The sequence below is a fragment of the Nyctereutes procyonoides genome, unplaced genomic scaffold, assembly GCF_905146905.1.
Source record: "Nyctereutes procyonoides isolate TBG_1078 unplaced genomic scaffold, NYPRO_anot_genome, whole genome shotgun sequence".
Classification (NCBI taxonomy): Eukaryota; Metazoa; Chordata; class Mammalia; order Carnivora; family Canidae; genus Nyctereutes; species Nyctereutes procyonoides.
In genome coordinates, this window is record NW_026575159.1 from 33732840 (window position 1) to 33754498 (window position 21659).

General features: G+C 36.6%; 2 protein-coding genes across 5 annotated transcripts in view; one reads left to right on the forward strand and one right to left on the reverse strand.

The window, feature by feature from the left end:
- Positions 1–14435, reverse strand: part of ZNF654 (zinc finger protein 654) — a 91281-nt gene extending 76846 nt beyond the window's left edge. Inside the window, exon 1 of the mRNA XM_055314135.1 lies at positions 14184–14435. Within this exon, the coding sequence (XP_055170110.1) occupies positions 14184–14372 (189 nt within the window). The 5' untranslated portion in view covers positions 14373–14435. The remainder of the gene's footprint in view (positions 1–14183) is intronic.
- Positions 14436–14601: 166 nt separating this feature from the next.
- On the forward strand, positions 14602–21237 carry CGGBP1 (CGG triplet repeat binding protein 1). Of its 4 annotated transcripts, none has more exons than XM_055314336.1 (3): positions 14602–14867; positions 15460–15687; positions 17653–21237. In XM_055314336.1, exon 3 carries the CDS (start codon positions 17672–17674, stop codon positions 18173–18175), a length of 504 nt encoding a protein of 167 aa, XP_055170311.1. In that variant the 5' UTR covers positions 14602–14867; positions 15460–15687; positions 17653–17671; the 3' UTR covers positions 18176–21237. The 4 variants fall into 4 exon arrangements, with proteins under 4 accessions (XP_055170311.1, XP_055170310.1, XP_055170312.1 ...); XM_055314335.1 differs by having other exon boundaries at positions 14680–14867; positions 15460–15663; XM_055314337.1 differs by lacking the exon at positions 14602–14867 and adding an exon at positions 14899–15297 and having other exon boundaries at positions 15460–15663.
- The last annotated feature ends 422 nt before the right edge of the window (positions 21238–21659 follow it).

Genomic DNA, 21659 nt, shown 5'->3' on the forward strand with positions numbered 1-21659 from the left:
TCTATTTTAAAACAATATTTTAAGATTAATAATGGTACTGTTGTGCTTTTAAACCTAAAATTTATATTCCTAAGCCAAGATCTAGACCAATCCATTTTTTCCAATCCTAATATGTATCAATAGTTTTCTGAATATATATGTTCTAGTCCAGTGGTTCTCAAACTTCAGTATGCATCAGATCACCTGGAGGCTTGTGAAAAACACAGACTGCTAGGCCTCAGCCCAAGTTTCAAGACTGTAAATCTGGGGTGGGGCCGAGAAATTTACATTGCTAATAGTGTTCACATTCCTACTGCAGGTCTGGGGAATCACACCTTTAAGAACCACAGCTCTACACAATTAACTACCCCCATACATAAATACATCATGTCATCTACCTTTTTCACAAATTATCTGGTCTACTTATAATTTCCTCCTACTCATACCACTTCCTTTTTCATGTCTACATTTTAATACTAACAATTTTTTTAAGACTCAATTCAAATGTTACCTTGTCCACTAAAACTTTCCGAAATTATGACTATTAGAAGTAGTCTCCATGTGAATTTGTAGAGGACTTAACATACATTGTGTTAGTGGCACTAGCCGTTTCCCTGTTTTAGGTTTATTTACATTTACTCATTCGTTTATTCTAAACTTATTAAGTGCTTAATGTGTATCAAGCACCCTAACACTTTCATTTTTAGTGAAAGGAAAATTGGCATACAAGTATGTTAGCGTTAAGTACCTTGGAAAACAAAACACAAGGTGAACGGAAAAAATGCTAGAGATGTGATACTACTTTATACTTTCTATGGGGTGTTCAAGGAAGACCTCCATCTCTCTTATAAAAAGGGTATTTGAGCAGGGTCCTAGAGCAAACCATATAGATATCCAAATGAAAAGTGCTTCTGGCAAACAAAATAAAGGCCAAGTACAAAGGCCAAGGGCAGGGGCATACTTATTCAAGTTGAAGGAAGGGCAAAAAAGGTAGTGCAGCTGAAAGTAACTAGTAGAGACAAAGAATATTATGAAACTAGTCAAAGAACTAGGTAAGAGCCCGATCATGAAGCACGATGGCCCGCTGCAAGAATTTTGGTTTTGATTCTAAGAGAAGCATGGAAGGTTTAGAAGAGATCTCACTCTTACATCTTTCAAAGGATCACTTTGGCTGTATGGAGAATAAACAGAAAAATTGGAAGCAAGTAAATAAAATAATCCAAGGAAAAGATAACTGTGGTTTGCATCAAAGTCCTAAGAGTGCATGCAGTAGTAAGATATGTCTTTTCTTTCCTTAAGATGATTCAGTTCTGTGAAGGCAGGGGTTGTGACTTTTTCCTTCTTAAATCCCCTATAATCATTAAAATGAAGTTTTCACATAGTTCACAGACAATTTTTTTCTTTTAGGAGTACTTTCTGCAACACTTTTATGGTACTTTATGTATCTAGATCTATGTCTAAAATAATTAAGGCTAATTCAACTGACTGATGTTAAGAAAAAGTAAGTTATATACTGTTGGACAGATACTTATGCAGCATTTTATGAGTGTCTATTAAGTTATAGCACTTAAAACTTGAAGTAACTTCCAAAAATTAGAGAATAGATAATCTCAGGAGTTCAAGAACAAATGATTTCAGTTAATAGAAAATTAAGAAACCATAAATACAACAATTTCTCTTTTTTCCATAAAAATCAATTTAGCGTTAAGAAGGAGTTACATAGTAAGATTCAATGCCAAGAAGGGAAGCAAAAATTGCACATCTACTGTAAGTATAAACACAGGATAACACATAGGAAATCAAAATAATAAAAGGATGGATGAATTTTAAGATTCTCATAACTTAGTTCTACCTATATTTTTTAAAGCTTTCTTTCCTCTTGACCATATTATGTATGCTCATTGTAGTAAACTTGAATACTATATATGAAAACAAAATCATCCATCATTGTACTTCCCACATATAACCACTGTTAACATCTTGGTATATTTCCCTTTTCAAGCTGTGTGACTTGGAGTTAGTTGCCTCACCTCTCTGAGTCTTAGCTACACTATTCAGAAAATGAAGATAAAAATAGTACTTATCTCACAGGGTTGTTGCAAAGAATAAATGAGAATCTAGGACAGGGGCTGACATACTTTTTTTTAAAGGGCCAAAAAACAGCTTATGGACCATATATCCTCTATCCCAACTACTCAACTCCGCAGTTGTATCATGAAAGCAGCCATAGAAAATGCTAAAATGAATGTGCATACTCCAGTAAAGTTGTATTTATAAAAACAGGCAACACTGCTTATCTCATAATGGCTTACAGCAAAGGTTCCTAACCTTTTGGTTTGTTTGGATTATTGTTGGGTTGTGTTTCTTTTTTAGCAAGCTTTGAAACTTTTTTTTTTTTAAGGATTTTATTTATTTATTCAAAAGAGATAGAGAGAGAGAGGCAGAGACACAGGCAGAGAGAGAAGCAGGCTCCATGCAGGGAGCCTGATGTGGGACTCGGATCTCAGACTCCAGGATCACGCCCTCAGCCCAAGGCAGATGCTCAACCACTGAGCCACCCAGGTGTCCCAAATTTTGAAATTCTTAAAGAAAATCTGACAAAAACAAAAGACAAAAGACAAAAAAAAAAAAAAAAAAAAAAGAAAGAAAGAAAGAAAGAAAGAAACCCTCAGACTTACTCAACAAGGAAATGGCAAATACACCTTTTTGCAAATAAGTTCAGAGTTCACAGACTTCTTGAAGTATATGAATGGCTCCTTTATACTATCATCAAAAAATCCTATTTCTAATGAAGTAGCTCATTTGATTTACCTTCACCACACTTTCCTTCTCTAAAATCTGCATGTGAGCACAATGAGACTGCACTAGCCTACATTCAAACTGTGTAATCCTGCTACAAATTTTCCACCTAAATTTTTTATTATTATATTTTCCTAGGTCATTACATAGTCATTGAACACATCATTTTTTTAGTGCTAATAGTTTATGAGGGTTGAAAAGTCTTCAACTATTTTAGATGTTCTGGTTGCTTCTCCATTTTAAATTTATTCCTTTCATTAATTACAATTAATGCTATCATGAACAGCTTAATGTCCAAATTTATATTTCCTCAAAAATTAATGCTTAGGGAAAATCACTAAGCCAAAAGGTAAAAATTACTTTTAATGTTTGTAATATACTTTGATGAATAGTGGTCCAGAAAGGCTGTGATTTTTACCCCTACCAGCTGAAAATGAGATATCCATTTCATTATGCCCTTGTGAACATGGAATATAAATTTTAGATTTGACTTCTACCTGAGAAATCTTTAGGCGAGAATTTTCAAAGCATGGTAAAAGGATAAATAATTAAGTAGAAAAATGCATATCCACTGTACCCTGGATTAGTAAGAATTCCAGATACTATGCAAGGTTGTATCTAAGTAATATGGAAAGAAACATTAAAATTTAATCATTTAGGATAAATATCTAAGACATATTCCACATTAAGATAACTTCAGCTGGTTTGTGATCATCACAACTCTTACATTTTAAAAATAAACACTATAGAGAGCCACTGCTTCTGAGACAAGTATAGCCCACTTAGGTGGGTTAGGAGAAAACAAAAAATTAAAGGGTTAAAACACTCCTTAAAGGGAATTTCTGATAGCTTAAGTTTGATTTTTCTCTCTCTTTTACATTCATAAACATCTTTATTTTCTGCTGTGTTCAGTCTTTTTAAATCAGTATTTCTACCCAGTCCACAACTGCTTTATCAAATATGTATACACAGATGCTACCATAGATACCAAATGTGCATATTCCTAGGTAAAGTTATAATGTATGTGTATATTAAAATGGCTAAGTACACACACAGGTTCCTCATAGTCAGGCTGGCCAGATTCCAATCTAACAATCACAAACTAGCTACAGTGCCTTAGTCAAGCCATTTACTCTCTTGGTCTTATTAGTTTCCTGATCTATGAAATGGGAACAACAGTACATGACCTGTAGGGTAACGAATTAAGTGATAAAAAACGTAAAAGGACTTATCCAGCACCTGATAGCTGGAAAGCATTCAAAATAGGACTTATACATACATATATAGAATATTTAAATAAAATCTTTCAGACATGAAAAATGTAACACACACATCTCATCAGTGACAACAGCGATTAGTGAGTATTTAGAATATTGAAACTTTAAAACTGACAATGGTTATTTTAGTAAACTTCAGTTATAGAAATATATATTAATAAACTGGGTATACATTTTATTGGGACATTATATATACCCACTTTTAATATACATATATTTTCATTGTATATAGAGCAATGTTGTGTACTTATTAATATCTGTAGTACTCCCCCTTTTATCTTCAGGGGATACATTCCAAGACTCCCAGTGGATACCTGAAACCACAGATAATATCCCAACTTCTATATATACTATGTTTCTTCCTATACATCTCTATAATGAAGTTTGATTTATAAATTAGGCACAAAAAGATTAAAAATAATAACTAGGGTCACTTGGGTGGCTCAGTGGTTGGGTGTCTGCCTTTGGCTCAGGGCGTGATCCTGGAACCTCAGATCGAGTCCCACATCGGGCTCCCTGTGAGGAGCCTGCTTCCCCCTCTGCCTGTGTCTGTGCCTCTCTCTCTCTGCATCTCTCATGAATAAATAAATAAAATAAACAAATAAATAAATAATAATAACTATGACATAGAACAATTATAACAATTTCCTGTAACAAAAGTATGACAATGTAGTCTGTCTCTCAAAAATATCTTATTGTACTGTTCACCCTTCTTCTAATGATGATGTGAGTTTATAAAATGCTTATGTCATTAAATGAAGTGAGGAGAATGACATAAGCAATATGACAGTGTTAAGCTACTACTGACCTTTTGACAATACGTCAAAAGGAGGATCATCTGCTTCTGGACTACAGTTGACCTCAGGTAACTGAAATCGCAAAAAATGAAATTGGATAAAGGGGGCTACTGTACTGACATAACCACTTTTCTACCTTTTTTCTTTCCTCCTTTCACTTCTCTGTACCATGTTTTACCACAAATGGAGCCAGAAAAGGAGCTTATACTTTTTTTTCTCAAAATTAACTGATCAATTACAACATATCACTCAACCCCCAATGAATATAATCATGTTCTCCATGCCTTCACCTATGCAGATAAGCACCGCTGAACAAAAAGTACAGACTAATGGTCGCTCTACATTCATAATCAGCAAATTCAAATGGTTCTGTAGGTCAATTCAACATACCTCTCTAAGAAGCTACTATTTTAGATCTCCATTTACCTTAAATCTCCAATCAGCATCATGTATTCTCAAAAGAAGAACTTTCCTGCTACCCAAAGGCTCCTATATAAAGCAATCCCATTTGTGCTTTGAATCGTAACCTTCCTTTCCGTTTTGGAATCTTATTTTATAGATTATCCCTTCTTTCTTTTGTAGATTTACCTCATCCATTCAAATAAATCACTTTCATCAGATTTTCAACACGCCAAATTCTTAGCACTTTATTTTTTTAAATCCTCACCTTTAATCCACAAGTTCTCCAACTTCTGCTCATACCTTTCCTTCTCCTTTATGTTATCTTTACTTACTGTCTCTCTTTCTTTGCCTCTCACTCCTCATACTCCAGTCTGACTCCTGTTCTCATCACTACATCAAAACAGGTCTGCTTAAAGTCACCAAAGACTTCATGCTAATTCAATGGCTGGATCTCAATACCTTTCAATGTCAAGTACCATTCATTCATTCGATCCCTTGATTTCTGTGACACTATAGTCACTTGGAATTCTCCAGCCTCTTTAACTGATCCTTCTCAGATTTCACTTGAAGACTCAATCTTTTCTACCAGGAAATTTAACTGTGGATTTGCTAAAGGTTCACTTCTAAGTCTTCTTCTTTTCCCATTCCATATTATCTCCCTATGCTAGCTTATCCAAACACATGACTTCAAATATCATCCAACTACACAGCTAGGCTGACCAGACCTCACTTCTGCATTCTGGAGTCTGTAAATCCAGCTATCTTTAAGATCACTCCTTGGCTAAGGAAAGGCATCTTAAATTCAGCATGTTCAAACTAAACCAAAAAAAATCTCAGCAGACTTCAACTTGCCCAAGAATCCAAAAATAGGCCTCTTATTAGCCTCTATTTTATATATTGTATATCTTTTCTTCATAGAACTTAAGAAAATTATAACTGTATGCAAAAAGTTTTTATTTTTGTTTTGTTGTTTTTGTTTTTATTATATAATGGTAAGCCTATTTCCTTACCACTGTGTACCCAATGCCTTATATAACTGACAAACTTCAACTATAATACCAATGACTCTTTTCCCTACAGCCTAGATGGAAAATCTTTTAGCTACTTTCATATTCACTTCTGCCTTGAAGGGTTGAGTATACCAAGTGCTTGGTACAGTGTCAGTGTACTGGAATTTAGGATCTTAAGTAATGAATTCTACTGACAGACCTCCTCTCATGTTTAGTTTGCCACCAGTATTCCACCGTGGCTCTAACCAGGAAACATTGATTGGGTCTTATACTAAGAAACAGACCCATACTGCTGAAATAATGAGCTGACCTGTCAAGAGAAATAGGGAGCTAAGAAATCAACATGATATATACTATATGAAAACTAAAGATTACCTATCTAGTGTTAGATTTATTGTAACTTAAAAATACTTTCTACTTTAATTTAGACTAGGTACTACTATAAATGATTTATAACTAGAACATTTAAATAAATTACCTTAGATTTTAAATGGCCCACCATCCTTACCATTATATATTAATATGCATTTAAAATGGTATACTGGGGGATCCCTGGTGGCTCAGCTGTTTAGCGCTTGCCTTTGGCCCAGGGCATGATCCTGGAGTCCTGGGATCAAGTCCCGCATCGGGCTCCTTGCACAGAGCCTGCTTCTCCTTCTGCTTCTCTCTCTCTCTCTGTGTGTCACTCATGAATAAATAAATAAAATATTTTTAAAAATAAAATAAAATGGTATACCAATTAACCATATTTTACTGATCGTATTTATGTTTTCAAATAACTTATTAGACACGGATTTTACCATAGCTTTCTCAAATTTAATTTAAAGTTCTCTTCTCTTCTTTTGTTTGTAATTGCTAAGGTATAGTTTAGCACTTTTTGGCAGAAAAATCAAGATTCAGTGCCAAGAATAATAGTACAACTGGTGCCTCACTTCTGTTTAGCAGAACAGCAAAATGATGGTATCATTAAAATACTTAAAAGCAATGAACTTCATTTAAAAATATTTTCTCTACCACTTTATCTACAAAATTAAAATTGAGATTGATTTTTTTAAGCTAGTATGAAGGGTGGTTATTGGAAAGCAATATGGGCACATTTTTAAATGCAAGATTGTATATAAAGAAGTTATGTAAATTTAGGGTCTCATTGGTTAACCTAAAATGACCTTTAAAAGTTCACTCAACCAATTCATTTTTAAAAAATTCACGTATTTTCAGGAAACAAGTAGTTAAAATTTCATCATACTCAAGTAACCCAACATTTACTCCATTTATTTACAGAAAATAAGTAGGATGGTAGAAGAATAAAAAATAAAATGTGTTTCTTATACTTTATTTTTCCTGATTATAAAGGTAGTTGGTTTAATCAAGAAAATATAAAAAATTAATAAGTATAAAGAAAATAACCAAATTCAGCTATAAACATCACTAATAAGTTATTTGCTATCAAATTTTTGGTATATTTCTTTTCAGGCCTTTTATTTACAAAAGTTAAATTACCTGCTTCTTATGTCTTTTCAGTAATTATACCATGAAGTTTTCCGTATGAATAAGTATTATTTAAAAACACGAACAGAGGATTCTACTATATGTAACAACTCCCCTAACTTTGGTCATTAAGGTTATTTTCAAGGATCTGTTATCATAAATAATGTCATAAGGAGCAATTAGTACCATTCACTCATGAAAGTCAACCTAAAATGCATTAAACAACATTAACAAAGCATTTAGCTCCCCAAATATAGCCATCAAGATCTAGGGTTCATTTTAATTTGTTTTTCCTAACTATAATACATAAATGTGTTTCCATGAAATTCGCCTTTTATGAACACTGGAAATGTCCCAAATGTGTCAAATTTTCAAAGCCATATTTTAAAAGCTAACATTTTAACTTGCAATTTAGTAATAAAAATTTATTTGCCAAAAGGAACACATAAAGTAAATCTGTGTGATGTTATTATTTCTAGCTCTCAATATTCACTATAGAGTACGTCAAGAAGTAGGATACTCTTTTCCAGAAGTAAATAAATCACTATGAATTAGTTTCAGTTCTTTTCCCTTTCATCTTTCATGTCTATTTTTCTTACTGAGCTGAAAAATTAATTTGAGACTTCTAGTTAAATGTGGCATATTGAACACACATTTCTGCTCCTACTTGAGAACAACACTGAAATACCAGTAAAAATATTTTTGTTTCAAAGGACCTAAATCCACGAGGAGGACAATGGAAAGGGGGAGATGACAACATTTAGATTGCTATTATTTAGAAAGGAGGGAGGGAATTCGGGAACAGGTTAATTTGTACTGAAGAACACCAGAAAAACTAGGAATCTGAAACACCATGTATCTCCAAAAGTGGAGGTGAAAGTTTCCTCCAGATCCCTTCCCATACTAGATCAATGGAATCTCTGGATTCTCTGGAGAGGCTGAACCTGTAAGAGACTCAAGAGACTCAGGACAGGGAGGGGAGGAAAGGGTCAGAAGGAAGGGAAGCAATACAGAGGAAAAGGGGGAGGAGGGGTGGTAAAATCAAAGTGTACAAACTGAACAGTGAGACCATAAGGTACTCCCTTACCTCCTCCATCAACTAGGCTAACTGATCATATCTATAATAAGGGGAAAAGTTATAAACATGGAGGTAAAAATCATAAGAGCTCAAAGAGTTGTAAGTGATTACCTCCAGAGTATTAGTGGGTTAAGAATGGGACAGTATGACTTCTGCTTTTTATGATAAACTGTTGGGTGTGTGGGGGGGGGAACTGTTGTCTCTCTAATATTTATTCTTGTTTTCTTCTTCCTTACAAGCAGAATCACAGACATGTGTTCATCAGGAAAAATAGCACAAAAAAATAAGACAAAAAAATTCCTAACATTTTTTTCAGATGGCCATTGCTAGAAGATGGAAATGAAAGTCAATGAATAGGATTTGGGCAATATATGTTTGGCTTACACCAGAGACACCCTGTTCCTGCCACTTATAACTCAGATGTGATGACTGGAACTCCAGCAACTACCCTGAGTCATGAGGCAAACTTGAGATAAGACAAGGATGACTGAGGAGAAAAAGCAAATGATGGTTCTATGATGATAAAGCCATCATGTCATTCCTATACTATCTATTCAAGATTTTTCACATAAAATATAAATGTATACAACTTAAATAAACTTAAATAGTTTTATTTAAGTCAGGTCTCTATTAGCAGCAAAATGCAATTCCTGATAAATAAGCCCTGTAGGATCTTTTAAAATAAATATGTATGAAACATTTATAAAAATTCAAAATAAATTTTAAAATAATTCCAATTAATAGCAAGAATTAATAATGTATTCTTATACCCTAAGAAACTACTCAAAGAACCATAAATACATGTAAATTCTATATTCAGACTAAGAAAAAAAGACTATATTTTCCAAAAGCAATTAAATTCTAATTTTTCCAGGAGCACCCAGCTGGCTCAGTCAAAAGAACGTGCGACTCTTGATCTCATGGTCGTGGGTTTGGGCTCCACGTTGGGTGTAGAGGTTACTTACATAAATATCACCTTTTAAAAAAAGCTTTGGGACGCCTGGGTGGCTCAGTGATTTAGCGCCTGCCTTCAGCCCAGGGCGTGATCCTGGAGTACCAGGATCAAGTTTCACATCAGGCTCCCTGTGTGGAGCCCCCTTCTCCCTCTATCTGTGTCTCTGCCCCTCTGCCTCTCTCTCTCTCTCTCTCTCTGTCTCTCTCATGAATAAATAAAATCTTTTAAAAAATAAATAAATAAATAAAAATTAAAAAGCTTCAATTTTAATTTCTCTAAAGTAAGAGACATTAGCATGTGTTTTAAAAAATACGTATTTGCCATTTGTATCAGTATTACAGACATCAAGTATTCACTGAGCTCCAAAGCAAGGGTATAGTGGGATTTCTCAACTTTGACACTATTGGTATTTTGGGCCAGATAATTCTTTGTTGTTGGGGCTGCCCTATGCCCGTTCAACAGCCTCCCTGGCCTCTACCAACAATATGCTAGTAAGTAGCAACACCACCCCCCATGAAGACAATCAAAAATATCCCCAGACTTACCAAAGGTCCCCTGAAGGAAACAAAATCTCTAAGAAAATGCAGTATTTTTTGCACATCATTTAGTATTTAATCAAGGTCTTCTAGTTAAATAACAATTTTAGAAATGTAACATTCCTAAATTTTCTCTAAATTTTAAATGTGGGATGCAAATTATAAGATTATCTCTAATGTCTCTCTTAAACCTTCAGAGGATTTCAGACAACAGAAATATTAACAGCTTCTATCTATTTAATCTTCTCTATGTGCTAGGTACAGTATTGAGCACTTCAGGTTCATTCTCTTCTTTCATACTCTTGACATCCTCATGGAATAGATATTAATCCTATTGTAGTAAAAAAAAAAACAAAAAAACAAAAAAACCAACGATTTTAAATCTATTTTAATCAATGTATCCAAGTATTTCCAGAAATACTTCTTTATCCCTCACTATAGTGTTCCTGGCACTAAACTAAGAAGAAGTACCTTAACTCACTAGTATACAATTTATGATGAAAACATTTCAATATACCTAGCAACAAAGTAGGTTGAATTATTACGGCCTTCAAGTATTTACGTAGTTCACAGTACCAAAGTCAGAGAAATAATAACTATTTCTTGAAATATTTTTTATACTGTGGCATAATGAAAGAGAACTTTTAGAAGCAGGCTCTCTGACGAGCAGGGAGCCCAATGTGGGGCTCCATCCCAGGACCCAGGGATCATGACCTGAGCTGAAGGCAGACTCTTAACTGACTTAGCCACCCAGGTGCCCCTAATTATTTGAAGATTTATTTGTAATTTCAACCTTTCAGTAGAAATTTAGAGCTGGTTCAAATCTCAGCTTGCCCACCAACTGGAACTGAAGACAAGTTAACTTGTTCAGGCCTCAATTTCAAATATGTAACTTGCATAATAAGACCAATATGAAGGCCTTAAGAGTTAGTAGGCCCTCAATAAAATTGACTTTTCCCCCTCTAACGCAAAGGAAGTATCAGTTAAGGGCCAGTTCTATTTAAGCATTTGTTCAGAGTCTACTAATAAAAGCCAAGGGAGGATATGACAGAAGCAGTCCAACATTAGACCATATAACTATCTGGAAACCAACACTTTGAATCTCTCAAATCCATCATCTCGAAAATTAGCTGAAACCTCAGGGTCTATTCCCTTAATTTGAGAATCTATAATTACTGGTATTGCTTCTCAAACAGAAAAATATATCGCCAACTATTGAGTGTAGGCATAATTTATCAACATACATTACCTATTGTCTTCTGTTTTACTTTTCCTTGTGGTAAATGATAAAAGACCTTTCCTGAAGTGCTCCTTCCTCTCTCCCTTCACCCACAAAACTAACTGCCAAGAAATTTTTATTCATATTTCTTTCTAAGAGGAAGATAAATTGGAGCCTTTCTTCTCAACACGACAAGGCTCTGTGTTTAATTCATATATTTAGTTAACTGTCACCCACCGAAGTACATATTATCCATTTTATAGATTACTTATGATTAAGTAATTTACTAATGAATATAAGTAATTTAAAATTATTCTTAGTAAATATTAGGAGCCCAAATACTTAAAAAGAAACAATCTTTGGAAATTAGATTATATGACCCACTGCTTCCCTTACTGGCAAATAAAACAGAACTACTATACTAGAATTATACTAACCAATGGATAAAATTCAAATTAATACAAATAATCCTTTATTCCATCTTAAACTTTTAATACAGAAAAGAACTACACAAAGCTCACCTGGAAGGTGGAACTAGGACAGGAACCCTAAGGACATAACTACTGGTAATCTAGAGTACTATAAAATATGTAATGACGTTTCAGGTAAAAGTAACATGAAAGTATGCCAATATAACTTAACTCATAACTTAGTAATACAAAATAAAAATTCATTAAGTATTTCCTGTTTAGTTTATTTTCCTGGATATTTAGGAGGTAGTTAAGCTTTATAGAACCATCAACTTCATTTGTTCTTAAAATAATTTACTGTCACTGTTCAGATGCTGTATTTTAGACTAAATTTATTCATTTGTTCTTAAAAATGTTCTGGTCCTCAAAATTTCAACTTCTACAGCAAATAACAGTTATCGGATCAAGTAAATTAACAAAACTAACTGTAATCAAAACCAAGTTGCTCATTAATGTTATAGGAGGGAAAACAGAAAAAATGAAAAGACTCGCCTGTGAATATATTAAAAAAAAATCAACTGTAACCTAATTTTCAGAAGTCTAAAATTACCATAGATACAAAGTCTACCCATAATGTGATTTCTACATGTAAAACATATAGTTAGAAGTACTGTAAAGACACTGAATAATCCTTAAATCCAGTGAATCACAATACAAAAAAAATTCAAGAAAGTCACTAAGCAGACAACAATGCCAAAGAAAACTGACACACTTTATACCAAGACAATTTCCACCTTCAAACCAACTTATCTATGGAGGTGGGAGGAGGGAGTCAAGAAACTATTTAAGCTAAAGTGTTAAAAACACCTGAAAATGTCAACTCCATCCTTTTTCTTTCAATGCTTGCAAAAGCATAAAATCAAATTTCAGCAAACACAATGCCCACTTTTTGTTAACTTTACTCCTACTTGTTACCACAATGAAATGAATAGCTAACTTTAATTAATATGTGAAGGATTCAAATCTTTTACTTATTCACCCACTTAATTACTCTCGTTTGGCAGAAGAGGAAACTAAGGCACAAAGAGATTAAGTAATTTGTAGGTTACTTAGGTTACAAAGTAACACAACTAGGAAGTGGTGGAGCCATGATTTGAACTGTATACATCCAAGATGATGATAAAAAAAAGGGAATGGAAAAAAAAAAAAAGGAATGGCGTGTTAAAAGAGAAAAAAAAATCCAAAACAGTTCGCAAAACAAAAGTGTTGTGTTGTGAATGAGAACGAAATGTTTAAACTATAAACACATGTAGATGTGAATGTAAATTACAAGAATTTTACACCTAGACAAGCACTTTGTTGCTATAATATTTGATCATATTCAAATTCTAAAGTACATAAATCGTAGTGGCAGACGACCAAGTAAATAATTTACAGTCACCGTTCGGACGCTGTAGTTTACAGGCTGCGTAAAATACATTGTAATTTAAAACACGGAAGGGGGTGGTGAGGTCACCAGAGCAGCACTTTAGGGAAAACTACTTTCTCTATCAGCAGTTCATTAGAAAAGAGAGTACGTGTGTCGGGAAACCAGTGTAAGAGAAGGAAAGATGACAATAACACTGCCATAACCCCCACCTCCCGAAAAAGTAACTAACAGTGGGTCAGCTCCTAAGCCACCTGGAGAACCGGCCCAGTGGGATCCCGAGAGGGGATGACAGGAGACCCTAAGCAGAGGGGGAGGGGTGGCGATGACAGGAGAGGGGGCGGTAGAGAGATGGCATGCCACCCATCTCCGAAAAAGGGGAGAATGCGGGGGGCAAGGGGCGGAGAAGGGAAGGCAGGAAATGTTGCCAGAGATTCCAAACGAAGTGAGAAGGAACAGGGTAGGAAACCCAATGAGGCGGGACCCTCGGGCAGAAAGGGGTCTACTCGGAGCAGAGGAGGAATGTCAGCACACAGCTTTCCTGCCAGCTGACCCTTCTTCTCGCCACCTCTCCACCCCTGACAAACTCTCACTTTCTAGCAACCCTAAACCCGCGGGTCATCCCAGCCCCGCTCCCTGCCCCCCACCCCAAGCCGGATAGGTGGAGAAGGGATCTTCACTCTCTCTCCTTGTTGGGCTCCGGGAGCGAACACCGGACACAGCCCTGATTCGAGAACGAGAAGGCCAGGAAACGCAGGGAGGCCCAGGACCCGGGTGACAAGTCCAGGCGGCCGACGGGCGCCTCACCTGACAGAAGCGTCGGCAGTAATCCCGACTGCTGATCCCAAAGCCGCCGACACCGCAGCTGCCGCCGCCAGCGCCACCTCTGCCGTCGCCCGCAGCTCTAAACCCAACAGGGCCTGGCGGGGACTCCACAATGGCCACGAGCTCTTCTCCGAGGCGTTCGGCCTCTTGATCGCTCTCTTCCTCCGCCATGAGGCTCTCGCCGCCCAGCGCGTACCAGCCCCTACGCCGCCGCCGCTGTAGCTGCCTCGGCTAACCTCCTCCTCCTCTAGCTCCCTCCCCCTTCCCTCCGCCCCAGCCGGACAGGCCTCTCGGCCGTCTCTACTTCCGGCTCCGCCCACCCACGCCCCCAGTTTTCACTGGAGAAGTCTGGCCGCCAATCACACACATGCCCGCCCTTCAACTCCCATTGGCCAAATTCACCGTCTGTTTGATAGACTCTCGGTCCGTTGGTCGGTGCTGCTCGGCGGTTGCTGGGGCCCGCCTACGAGCTTTGCAGTAGGCGGTGCAAGAGGACGGGGCGCGGCGGGGGACACGGCGGCCGCCGCGGGGCTAGATCGGGCAGCGGCGGCGGCGGCGGCGGCGGGTCTTCCGCCTTCGTTACCCCCGTGCTCCTTTTTTCTTCCTCCTCCTTTCCTTTCCGGCCGGGTCTCATCCACTTCCCCTGACGGCGGCCCCGATCCTACGGTACCGAGGAGCTAGGGAGAACGAGGGTGGGCCCGGCCGTTGGTGCGGGGTTTGGGCCCGGGGCCTTCCGTCCTGAAGCGGGAGCCGGGGGCGGGGCCGGGGCGCCGTTGTCGGCGGGAGGAAGAGGGAGGAGACGGGAAGCCTGACAGCAGACGCCTCCGCCAGGCGCCTGCCGCCTCCTCTCCTGAGACTGCCGCCAACTCCGCTGTCGAGTTCCCGGGCCCACGGCTCGGTCCCGGCCCTATCCGGCTAGCCGGGCAGGGGTTGTGGGCGCCAGGGTGCTGAGCTCGGCGCGGGAGAGGGAGTCCAGACGCTGGGGACGCCCCGCGCCCCGCCTTTCTCCCCCGCCCCCGACCGTGGGGCCTGGGTCGCGCGAGGAGGTGCCAAGGGGGCCGGACAACTAAGAGAGGACTGGTTGGACCGTGTTGAGGTAAACGTTGGGATCCGGATTGGTTGTGTGGAGTCAACCTAAAGAGAGCGGTTTTAAGGACACCTCCGTGGTGGCTGTGTCGTTCTTGTTCGTCTTTTTATCTACCCTTCTTTCCCTCCCCTCCCCCATATTTTCTTTCCATTTGTTTTTCTTGTTTTACAGTAAAGGCATGACTTCCCGGCACCGCAGGGAAAATAGGGTGCAAGCCCAGGAACTATTTCCCCATCACCACTTGTTGAAAAACTGATTTGAAGGCGGCTCCGGATTTGAACAAACGAAAGTGCCAGGATTTCAAGCGTCTCTGGTTTTACTCTGGAGACCCTTCACTGCTAAATATCAAGACGAAAAAAACGGGAAACTGATCGGGTAAACATTTAAACTTGAAAACTTGTGAGTTTGATTTCGGTCTAGTAAATTTGCAGCTTCTCTTTTGTTGGCTAATTCCTGCGCTTAACTTCCTCGTTTAAAATATCTTTACAATCTGTTGAAAACACTTTTGTTATTCGGGTCTCTGTAAAGTCGAGCATCCTCTACTGGGTGGATATTTCCCTCTGCAGTAACACAAACAGATTTTTGAAAGTTATAGGCAGTGAATGTATATAGGCCTTTCACATTAGCGCAAATGATAGAGCATTTTACGCTTCAGAGAATACTGATCATGTTTGTTTTAAAGTTTGAAATACAAATTTTAAAAGACAGAAGACTGTCACATCACAAGATTTAGGCGTTCCTAAGCACAGATATTTAATGTTTTTTATAACTAGGTTAGAACAAAATTTATCATAATTTTGACTGATTTGTTAGAGGAGTAAAAAATACATACCACTGATTTAAAGTACAAACATATGTAATGGTAACTGGTTTGGGGGCAGGAATCATATCTTCTTGGGGGCAGATATCATATCATATCTTCTCTGCCATTGAAAACCTATAGCCTAGCACAATATTTGGCACGTGAGAGTCGAACATTGAATAATTTGTTAATTGGAAGAAGATACAGTTAAATGTATTAAAACCTAAACTTTATCATACTTTCCAGAATTTCTGTGAAACGTTATGTCTGTCTCTTGAGTTTATGTCCATGGGTTTCTAACGCATTGGCAATTTAGCATTCTTTTGAGAGAGAATTCCTATAACCCAATAATAAATTATCTAATATAGATTAAGGGAATACTTCCTTATTGCTGGTTACACTTTTAAAGGATAGTTATTCAGAATGTACTTAAGAATTTTTGTCTAACGTGTTTATAGAGAACAGAATTCCATCTTGAATTCTATCAAATTCATTTTAATTTCTTATATTTGGGCTAATATAAGAGCTTAGCCCAAAGGCATGGCTCTAGAGAACAAATGGTTGTCACTGACAACATTTGTTCTTTATCTCAGGTTTTCAGTGTCCATAATGTAACGTCATAATTTTGGCAAAGATCATAAAAATGTTTTTAGGGTAAATTGAGAAATTATTAAGCTGCTTCTGAGTTAAATACTTGGAAAAATAACAAAAATAATCATTTACTTATTCCATCAACAAATGGATTTATAGACTTATATACTAGGCACTATGTTACCTTCTTAGATTTGTTCTAACTTACCAAATGAAATAATATAAGTGGAATAAATAATTAACAAATGCATTCATCTTTAAGGGAAACAAAAAGAGGGAACAGGTGTTAGAAAAAGCACTTTGCATATCTTGATCATCTTTTAGAAAACTCGGTAGAGATATATGTGCATTAAAAAATTATTTACTTTGAGCTCTGTATCTTGGCTTTAACATTTTATGTCATTGTTGCTGCTGTTAATTGCATTTGGTCTGTGTTCTTTTTCAGTTTTTGCTTTTTTTCTTCTCAGAACAATTTTGGACATTATACCCATCTTCATATAGAATTAGGGCAATTTATTGGCCCACCTGTTTGAGCAGTTTTTGAACATAATTTCCTATAATTGTGTTCCTAAAATCAGTTGCCCAGAACTGTGAAGGTAAAAGAGTCTTTTAAACTTCAATACACATCTAAATTGGATGAGACTAATATAATTAATACCCTAAATATTGATATCAGATTGAGTTTTCCTAAAACATAGTGACATCTGAATTAGTTGCAGTTCTTTTGTCATAGTTTTAACTTACTTGAATTTCATCAAATTCAAGGAATGGACCTAGATGTTACTAGTAACTTGCTCTGGTTTTGCCTTCCTATACATATTTCAGGTAAGTTAAGACTTAATGGACACACAGTTTATTAATTTGAATTAAGTTTTCCGAAGTCTTTACTCTTGAAATGTTTATACCTTTTATTGTTAATTACTCTCCAAACAAACTGTTGTTATAACACTTACCTCTCTTTCTCTTGAAAGAACCTTATTCAGTGTCAGAATGGAAAGATTTGTAGTGACAGCACCACCTGCTCGAAACCGTTCTAAGACTGCTTTATATGTGACTCCCCTGGATCGAGTCACTGAGTTTGGAGGTGAGCTACACGAAGATGGAGGAAAACTCTTCTGCACTTCTTGCAATGTGGTTCTGAATCATGTTCGCAAGTCTGCCATTAGTGACCACCTTAAGTCAAAGACTCATACCAAGAGGAAGGCAGAGTTTGAAGAGCAGAATGTGAGAAAGAAGCAGAGGCCCCTAACTGCATCCCTTCAGTGCAACAGTACTGCGCAAACAGAGAAAGTCAGTGTTATCCAGGACTTTGTGAAAATGTGCCTGGAAGCCAACATCCCACTTGAGAAGGCTGATCACCCAGCAGTCCGTGCTTTCCTGTCTCGCCATGTGAAGAATGGAGGCTCCATACCTAAGTCAGACCAGCTGAGGAGAGCATATCTGCCTGATGGCTATGAAAATGAGAATCAACTCCTCAACTCACAAGATTGTTGACAAGGAGGTTACCACCATTGTGATCAAGATAAATGTGGAGTATTAAAGTTATGTGTTGATTGTGTGGTTCATTTTTATATTTATTTCATTTAAAATCATGTGATGCAGAATAGTTTTGCAATGTGTATATAGTTGCAGGCAAAAAAAAAAAAAAAACCCTCACTGCAAAACTTACTGTTAATTTTAGTCACCAATGGTGTAAAGCAAAACTTAGGGTTTAGAGTATGCTAGGATACCTGAAACCTGATGGTTATCTTTAAAATTAATGGTTTTTCTCCTGAAATGTTTGTGCATGGAAGAACTGCCCTGCTTTTATCCTGTTGCCATATATGATTATTCCTTGTGAGATTACTTAATTACTTGGATTGAACACTAGCCTAGGAAATTGAAGCTGCTGCCAGGCAACACCACTCACAGTAACATAAAGGAATTATTTCTGATTAGAATTATCTCTTCAAAAAGGAAGGGATGGTGGGAAACTGTTCTGGTATCTTCAGATCCCTTGAAGAAATGACTATTTCAAACTATGTGTGCATATGATGTAGTTACCTTATCCTTCAGTTCCTCAGTCTTTTTTACACTCTTCTAAAGGCTAATTGTGTTTAGTAGCAGCTTCAAGTGACGGAAAGACTAAAATCTTTATTTCAATGTCAGTGCCAAAAAGCCATGGGGAATTTTGCAGTGACATGATTTTAGTGTCTCTTACTATAAACAAATTTTTGAACCATAAATTTCATTTCAAACATCCTCTTGAATTTGCTTTTTTTTTTTTAGTGTCTTGATGTTAAAACTTTTCAAGATTGACATTTTAATTTAAACAGGTAGACATTTTATGATTGAGTTTCCTGTTTTTACAGAAAGCCAGTAATTACTTTTTGGTGGACAGATCAGATAATAAGGAAATTACTTTCTATACATTAATTTTCCCATATGATTTATAAGACTTTATAAATAGACTAGAAGCAAGCTTACTTATTTTCATTTTATGTGCTTTGCCTCTGGTAGTACAAGGTTTTTAAACATGGATGGTAAACAATTGCCTAGAAAGACTGGCAATATTTTTGTAGTAGAGACTGGCAGTATCCTGCATAACTGAGTGAGGAAATAATCAGTTCTGTTAAGGGTCAACCATGCTCAGGAAATGAGTGAACCTCACCATCCTGTAAGGTCATCAAAGTAGCTTAGCCCAGTTATGTCCTCTCTATTGAAGACCCAAAGTATATTTTTAAAAAACTAAATAGCTGAAGACTTGGACTAGAGCTTTAAAAAAAAAGAACTTAAATTCATTGAAAACATTAAAATTTAAAATGCTTAGAAAATACACTTCTATTACAAAGCACTGACATGAATGCCCAATGTGACTTGGGAGTTTTCTTTGAGGTGGTTTTACCACAAATCATTTAAGATAAAAAAAAAAAAAGCCAAAGTGAAAAAACGTTCTATTTTTCAGAAACAGCTTTCCATGTCTGAGTTTCTTTGACAGACTTAAGTTCCTAGTTCAGGTTGTCAAAATGCCCATCTGATTTTTAGAACTTATGTGGGTTTTTGTTTTCATTTTTAAATAAGCCTGCCACCAAAAAAAAAAAAAAAAAAAAAAAGATTTTCAGACTGAATGAGTTTTTCTCGTGTTTAGTTATGTAAAGTAGCACAATAAATGCCTGGAGTAGTGCTGTCAATGCTAAAGCACATACATGAGACCAGCACCAAAACATAACCAAAATGTACTTTGCTTTTACTTCCCCTAGTAAAGAATTTGCAGGCAACCATGTTTAATTTGAATTACTTAAGATGGTAGAAGATCTAAGAAGCCAGGAAAATAATTGAGCTTTATAACATTTTCAGAGTACAAAACTAAGGTTAGATACACAATCATTCTAATTTTTCGAAATTCCATGTGATTAAGACTGCTCTCTATTTCAATATTAATTCACACTAACAGCAAACGTAGTGGCAGAACAGTTTTGAGTAGTCAAGTGGTAAACTGGATGATGTTGCACTAAAATTTGAGTTTCTAGTAGCTATTACTGATTTGATGATCATTTAGGTCCCATATGTCTTTATTTCTCCAGGCTCCTAACTATTCCCACATACACTCTTATCTAGGGGCATAATTCATCCTCCTGTTAGGATTATATCATGTCCTTAGAAGCATTTTCCAACCTTTGTGGAAGTTTAATATGTTTACTGATTATGAAACCTTTTGTTCCCTGAAATTGGTTAACTTTGTCTCATAGTTAAATAAACATGGCAGAGTGATTATTTTAGCCTGCCTAAACTGGTACAAATCGGTGAAACCATGGTTGGCGTATGTTGGATAACAAAGGAAAATGTCTGAGGCCTATGCTGCTGTGGAGGTGTAGTGGACATGTACAGAAGCTTTCGATCTTAACTATATAGTGTTAGTGTGATGCTATACTATTGGAAAAATAGCTTTTTTTCTATTTTATAAGTTGTATGCATAAACATAAGATTTGTAATGTTTCATTTATAAACTGCCTTCAACACAAGCTTACCTGTTAATAGTGTTTTCTTGAAGTATGGTAGTCTGTCTTCCAGAATTTCACTATATGCTTACAGTAAATAGTTACTAGCTTGTTGAAATGTTAAATTTCTTGTTTTGTTTTGTTTAATTCTGTAGGGCATATAGCAAGCCTGAAGGACATTGTAATCATTTCTTACAGGGTGAAAATTTAGAAAGATTGTGTACAAGAGCCTAAATAGTTATTTTATTCATTATCTTCTTTTAAGACTTTTTTTTTTTTTTTTTTTAACAAATGCTATTTCCAGTTAATGCATTTGGCCCTACTGAATTTTGGGGGACCAGAAAACTTTTTAAAAAAAGCTCTGCATCTTACAATTGTAACCAATTAAGTATCGGCTTGGGATTGTTCTGAAGTATTCATTGCTTAAAAACTATTGTAAGTAACAGTTGGCAAGATCTCCAAGAAGAAAGTTCTATGTTAAAACTTTTGCCTGAAGGAATTTGTATGTGAATGTTAATGGAAAACACATTTAAACAAAATAAAATTTAAAGTGGCTCAAAATGAAAGCCACAAACATTTTGTCATTTGGTGCTTAGTCTTTGTGAGGGCTCTCTGTGGTTTGACTTGCCCTGACTGCCTTTATATGAGTACAGATCACCTTAAAACATATTCATTAAAAAAGAAGATTCATCTTATAATTTCATTGAAATTCTTAACCCAAAATAAATTGCTTTAGTTTCTGGTCAGCACTGATTAACTTGTGAATAGTAAAGTGGCTGTCCTAAACCTTCGTTTATCTCCAACCATACTATCCTAGACTTCGAAGGTAAATACAGTTCTTACCTAGTGGTATTCTACTTGTATCCGGAATATCAGAATATTGTATTCATTAAAATTTTACTATGTCTATTTTTGTATTCCTGTTCTTTTCTTTTTCTCAAGCATGTATCCTTAGTATAAATGTGTCACTTTTAAAGTTTTGTCTCTGACTTTTGGAAATA

Excerpts from the sequence above, each read along its gene's own strand:
- CGGBP1 (XM_055314336.1), top strand. The coding sequence starts at position 17,672 with ATGGAAAGATTTGTAGTGACAGCACCACCTGCTCGAAACCGTTCTAAG.